Source organism: Anneissia japonica, unplaced genomic scaffold, assembly GCF_011630105.1.
Source record: "Anneissia japonica isolate Jap-2015-1 unplaced genomic scaffold, ASM1163010v1 scaffold287867_len1003013_cov215, whole genome shotgun sequence".
In the NCBI taxonomy this organism is placed as follows: domain Eukaryota; kingdom Metazoa; phylum Echinodermata; class Crinoidea; order Comatulida; family Comatulidae; genus Anneissia; species Anneissia japonica.
In genome coordinates, this window is record NW_022684320.1 from 394,040 (window position 1) to 400,591 (window position 6,552).

Genomic DNA, 6,552 nt, shown 5'->3' on the forward strand with positions numbered 1-6,552 from the left:
GATTTGTATAGCGCCATGACAAAATAGAAGTGTCCTGCCCAAGCCTAACTATATATCTCAAACATTTAGGGCCAGCTTCTTTTTTTGACAGAGGAAAAGCACAAATTACTATGGTGATGAAATATGATGTTTCAAAACCCCTCTTTTAAAAAAATTTGCCTGTGACTGCCATGCACCAATGATAATGTGTTGATAACTGATGTTTGGCAATAAACTGTAAAACAATATTTTTCTATTATATAACTACATACAGTATTATCTTGTATATTATTATTATTATTATTATTATTATTATTATTATTATTATTATCATTATTATTATTATCATTATTATTATTAATATTATTATTATTATTAATATTATTATTATTATTATTATTATTATTATTATCATTATTATTATTATTTTCATTATTATTATTATTATTATTATTATTATTATCATTATTATTATTAATATTATTATATGTTCAATGGTTTTTTTTTCTGAGTTTTTACTCACTTTCCGTAATTCCCTTGCACTTGGTTCTTCATATATTCTAAGGGCCAAACAAGCCACCAGGCAAATGTATACAAAGTTAAGCAAATTTATTAAACAAAGTTCCTGTTATAATCATAATAAAAATAATAATATTAATAAGCATAACAAAAATTAATGATTACATCAAATATAATAATATAATAATAATAATAATAATAATAATAATATAAAAATTTAACTGAGCTAGCGTACCAATATACAAAGAGTATATGTAATTAAATTTGTATCAGAAAATAATATAAATCATGTAATTCACAAAAAAACCTGATGAAGCTCAGTAGCTCAAGCAAGAGAAAACTTGTGTTTCAATCAATTTTGTTAGTCAGAAGATGCTACTGTACTGTATTTATTTGGTTATGCCTCAAAAGCTGTGAATGGTAATCGTCAAAACATGGCTTTCTGTTTACTCTGTTTACTAAATACTCTTGAAGCATTTAATAATTCTAATTAATAAGTATTAATGACCATAGTAATATTGGTATTATAACAGCCTTAATTAAAATAAAAAACTTAAAAGAGTGAAAGGATATGTTGCAGCACATCCAGAAGCCAGGAATGGTCCAAGGATTGGTCTCTTGAACAGGTCACCAAAGTGTCGCCGTCCAGAATCAATCAGTATAAAGTAAGTACACATCAACCCCATTGTACGACACCACATTACACCAAACCCCTAAAAGAAATTCACAAATCAAGTTGCAGTATAGCAGTGAGACGACATTTTAATCATTCATGCTTTATGAAATACCGCTCCCCAACAGGGAGCACCTACCATGGTTATATTAAGTTGGTCCACTTAAAGCAAACAATATATTGAATCAACTTACTAATTGCTCTTTACTTATAACTTCCAAGTGGGTGTAAGTTGAATTTTTTCACAAATTTTTAACCTGGCTTTACTTACTTTATAAAGACCTCTAAACTCCCATGTCTGTTGTGTCTGTCTTCGGACCTGTCAAAACAAAATTGTTTTGTTAAAAAAATATAAATACCGGTAACCATTGTCCTCAATATCATCATCACATTTATTCTTAGGAGTATCCAGGATGCCATGTATTAATAAAAAGAACTATTTTGTCCCATGATTTGTGTTATGTCCAAGGTTTAGTAGAAGTCTGAGTACTCTTGTTGAAAATCTTTAGTATTGATTTATTCCACCCTAATTGAAGAGTGAATTGCAATCTACTTTGTTGGTGTTAGTATTCAAAGACTCACCTTTGCCAACTCCAAGGGAGTTTCAATAATTGCTCTTGCCGTTGACCCGAATGCTCCAGCTATGCATACACGTCTAAGCATAACAACAATATATTTTTTAAACTGCACATATATATAGAAACGTAATAACGCATGACTGAATAAGTTCATCCGCTTTCAAAATAATATGCATGAAATTTGCATATAAAGCTCTGTCCTATCAATTTTAAGTGACAACTGTGATATGCCCATATATGGGTGTACTATGCCCATATTTGGGTGTACTATGCCCATATTTGGGTGTACTAAGCCCAAATTTGGGTGTACTATGCCCATATTTTTTGTGTACTATGCCCATATTTGGGTGTACTATGCCCATATTTGGGTGTACTATGCCCATATTTTTGTGTACTATGCCCACATTTGGGTGTACTATGCCCATATTTGGGTGTACTAAGCCAAAATTTGGGTGTACTATGCCCATATTTGGGTGTACTATGCCCATATTTGGGTGTACTATGCCCATATTTGTGGACAGGACTATAAAACTCTGTCCACATTATCAAATTGTTCCGTGGCAAAACAATGTAACTTGAAATTTTCACTTTTGGATAAGAATAGAGTTAAAGTTTGCTTGTTTGCAACATGGTAATAAATTGTCATACGCTTGTGAAATTTTGCAGGATTAATTGTAATTATATTTGAAATTTTAATTACAACTGTTTGTTCATTGCAAAGTTATTAGCAAAATTCACAGACATGTTGTTTTGCCGCGGAAACATGTCAGACTCGGTATTGTTGTAAGTGCAACATATATTTGGAATTTATCACATTTGGGGTAATCACATGCATTATATAGCTTGTTCATACGTCGCTGCTAAGACTATTGATATGAAAACACCATTAAGCAGTTGATTTTGCCTTGCCAACCTCCATCAGCTGAAAACAATTTTTGAATACCATTCCAAAGCAAAACTACTACAGATATGTTTTTTTGCCCCTAATCTTGCAGTTACGTTGTTTTAAAATGGAAAATCATTGGATTTTAAGTTTTGTGCTTAAAGATAGGTTATGCTATCTCTGAAACGACTCATTGATGAGACCTGAAATTTTCACAGGTTATTCAGAAGTGTTTAATATACTCCCAAATTATATTATCTCAAAATCGACAAAAATGTCAGTTACGTTGTTTTGCCTTGGGATGGCCGTGTGACATGCCATTACACGAGTGTTATAGTGTGGGCAGAACTTAAGTACTGAATGTGAATACTTACACCTGCAATCCAGCAGTTAAAGGGATTTCTTTTTTGGCCCATGGTGTATCTAGATAGGTGTAGCTAACAAAACAGATGAGTTTTAATACAAAAATAATATACTACATATCAGGAATGATGGAAAAGATACAAAATACTTCTAACAGTGACCAATATAAGACTGAATGGAATAAATGAAATGAATTGAATGAATGTCATTAATTAATGAGATGAATGGAATTAAATGGATATAATGAATGGAATTAATAGAATATTAGATGGAATGAACTTAATAAGAAATGGAATGGAATGAAAATAATTATAATAAATACAATGAATGGAATAAGTGGAATAACTGAAATGAATGAATGAATCGATCAATCAATCAATCATTTTCTTAATAGAAATAATTTTGGACATCAATTGGATGTTGGTCTACTTTACCTCAAGCAAATGTTCAAACAAGATACTGTAGTTATATTGAGCACTTACACTTCATAGTTATTACATCATTCAGTGTTTTAATCTATGATACTCACACTCCTTCAAACACTGCAAATTGTGTGGATCTGTAGATTCCTGAGCCCCAAAGTGGGGGTATTGCACCCCTAATAAAAATAATAAAATAGATTATGAATGAGTGACATTGAGCTTGGATATGTCCATACTTTTAACAGGTAAATGTAATAAAATGAGATATATTACATGACAATGTTGATGAGATTATTACAATATTTGTGTATGAAAACAAATACAGTTATGTCTGTTCATATAGTTTTGCATCTGTATTACAGTTGTACTCATAATTATTAATTCTTTCATTAACAGATTACAACCAAAATAGTGGCATGTACTAAAATAACTACTGCAAGTTACGTTCTAAGAGAAACAATCTGTATAGATCTATTAAATGTAGAACTGAGAGATATAACAAATCATTTGTACCTTATTCAATTAGATTACATAATGAATAAATTTAGAATTCAATAATTTATATACAGTAAATTTCATCAGATTTGTTGGAAAGTAGTCACAGTACAGTATAGAAATTTTTATTTAATATTTTTAGGAACTTTTGATGTATTTTTTATGCTATTTTATGTTGTTTGGTATTTTAATGGAATTGGACCCTGGTGACTTTTTTACTGTATTATTGTTTTTTTCACTTTTTTATCCCACAGAGCATTAGTGTTGTTTGTGAATGTGGTGTTGTATTTTAATGTCTTATTTTGTAATTTTAATATATTTTAAAATTTATAATTGTAAATGAAATGTACTCAATATATTTTCCATTTATATGGACGGAATAAATTGAATATTGAATTGAATATTGAATTATTAAATCAACATAGCAGTTTATAGTATTTTCCATTAAAACTAATCATCATCAGCCGACGCGATTCTATAGTGAGTACAGCACCACAGCAACACAGCATAATTTTCAATAATGTTTCATTCAGACTGCAACCGACAATCAGCAGACGATATCCTGTCCTTTAACACTCACAGTTAGCAGAGTCGGATTCACCGTGTGACGGTCGTACGACGCAGGGAGTGCCCAGCGGGGTAGCACCTTCATTAATTGCTAAACTTGGCATCTTGATTTATTTTTTATAAATTGATATTAAGTATCATTATCCACAATGTTTAATTCCTGCCATGACTTGATGAAATGTAGAGGCCTACCTATATAAGCCAATGATTCCCTGTGTTCGGATTGTCTTTGAGAATGTCTTGTACATCCCCCCACTCTCGTATCCGGACTGTGCCTGCATCTTTGTCTTGACAGTATCAAATGGATGGCCAACACACACACTGGTTACACCATATAATACACCAACTGTCAAAAACAAAATGGTTATCACATTTGTCAAAAGTTGAAAACCCCAGAAAATATATCCTACAGCCGTCACTGAAATGGTGGCCCATCTATCGGGGAAATGCACGCTACCGTGAGGAGATGATGGAAATTTTTGTTTTTTAAATCAATAAAGTAGGCCTATTCCTCTCTACTACACCCAGTCACTAAAATCAAAAGGATAAGCCAATGCACATCATCATCGGTACTTTCATCCATACATATGCATGCGAATTGAGAGAATTGGATTTTTCAACATAACAAACACAAACAAGAAGGATGATCGCCTTCTATGGCCATACAGTAGTAAGTAGGCTTAGTCCACTCAGTGCCTACAGCCTAGCACACATAGTAGAGTCCTTGGTAGGCATAGCCAGTTCGCCTAGAGAGAGAGGCCTCCATATGGCTAACACCCTAGACAAGAGGCCTGGGTAGGCCTACCCCTAGCCTCTAGGGCCTAGGCCTAGATTGCGTGTATTACTATTATTTACCTCCTAATCCTATTGCTCCTTCTTTCAACCAGTGTGCTCTTTCCTCGTTATGCGTCATGATGTTAGATACTAATTTCAATTTATTTTATGTTACTCAATAATGTTCGAATAAATACTCAACAAGAAGATCTAAGATCACCACACCACCATACTGTTTACTTCAATTTTTGTTTATGTTTCTTTTATGCACGTTGTTGAGAGGCCTTTTTTTCTTCGTATACACGGCAAGGCCGGTCATGGGTTCTGGACAAAACGGCAAAAAACCAAAACGGCAATGACCAAAACGGCAATAAACCAAAACGGCAATGATAAGTACCAAAACGGCAACAGACCAAAACGGCAAAGGAGCAAATGAATGCCAAGATTGAAGCTCCACCGGTTTGTTTTATTACATATCTATGACGAATTCGTTATTTTAAAGTCTTATTTATTATTATAATTTTTTCTTTCCCGTTTTTTACTTTCATGTCATAAATTGTTTAGCCTTATATTTTCTGTATTATTTTAAGGTTTTAATTATATAATGTTCACTGGTTTTATATTGTATAGGATATTATTGTGTTCCACCAATCTTTCTTACTATTGAATTTGTATGTTGTATTGTTGTTGTTGTTATTATTACTATTATTATTTATTATTATTATTATTATTATTATTATTATTATTATTATTATTATTATTATTATTATTATTATTATTATTATTATTATTATTATTATTAATGTTGTTCTTCTTTTTGCGTTTTTTTACTTCTATGACAATTTAGCCTCATTTTCACCGTATTTATCGTTGTGCACTTTTCACTAATTTGGATCAAGACGGCACGTACGAAATTATCTTCAACACCTGATTTCACGACGTGCACATGACAAATCGGGACTACGTACCTCTCCCATTGTGTTGACGTTGGGAACGTTTTACCTTCCTATCATGCATGATAATACTTTCTTCCTACAGTATTTACAATTTGTATATCAATACAATACTAATTATAGTTCCGTGCATTTTAGACTTCTGAGAATATACATCGTAATTGTTATCTTTTTTGAAGAAACATAGACTTGCAGGGTCTATTAAATTTATATCACTATAAAGCTATAAAAATGTGTAAGATATAAGCATGATCTGTACTTACATCAGTGGTGTATACTCCACCCGAAAATTACTCGCCCCCCCACCCCCCACCGCCAAAAAAATCACGGTCTCACGGTCTAGTAG

The 6,552-nt window shown here is 32.1% G+C and overlaps 1 protein-coding gene across 1 annotated transcript; it reads right to left on the reverse strand.

The window, feature by feature from the left end:
- Nucleotides 1-498: 498 nt before the first annotated feature.
- On the reverse strand, nt 499-5,521 carry LOC117104712 (mitochondrial substrate carrier family protein L-like). The gene is made up of 8 exons (XM_033245597.1): nt 5,335-5,521; nt 4,672-4,825; nt 3,525-3,593; nt 3,007-3,069; nt 1,754-1,826; nt 1,443-1,490; nt 1,072-1,211; nt 499-568 (listed from the first exon to the last, which is right to left on the reverse strand). Exons 1-8 carry the CDS (start codon nt 5,390-5,392, stop codon nt 499-501), a joined length of 675 nt encoding a protein of 224 aa, XP_033101488.1. The 5' UTR covers nt 5,393-5,521.
- Between the last annotated feature and the right edge of the window lie 1,031 nt (nt 5,522-6,552).

What these genes read in the sequence shown, in the direction of transcription:
- LOC117104712 (XM_033245597.1), bottom strand. Translation starts at nt 5,392, where the DNA reads ATGACGCATAACGAGGAAAGAGCACACTGGTTGAAAGAAGGAGCAATA. An exon ending in TTAACTGCTGGATTGCAGGT is followed by an intron (nt 1,827 to 3,006) that starts GTAAGTATTCAC and finishes TGTTATGCTTAG; the next exon opens with ACGTGTATGCATAGCTGGAG. An exon ending in GCTTCTGGATGTGCTGCAAC is followed by an intron (nt 569 to 1,071) that starts ATATCCTTTCAC and finishes AACTTTGTATAC; the next exon opens with ATTTGCCTGGTGGCTTGTTT.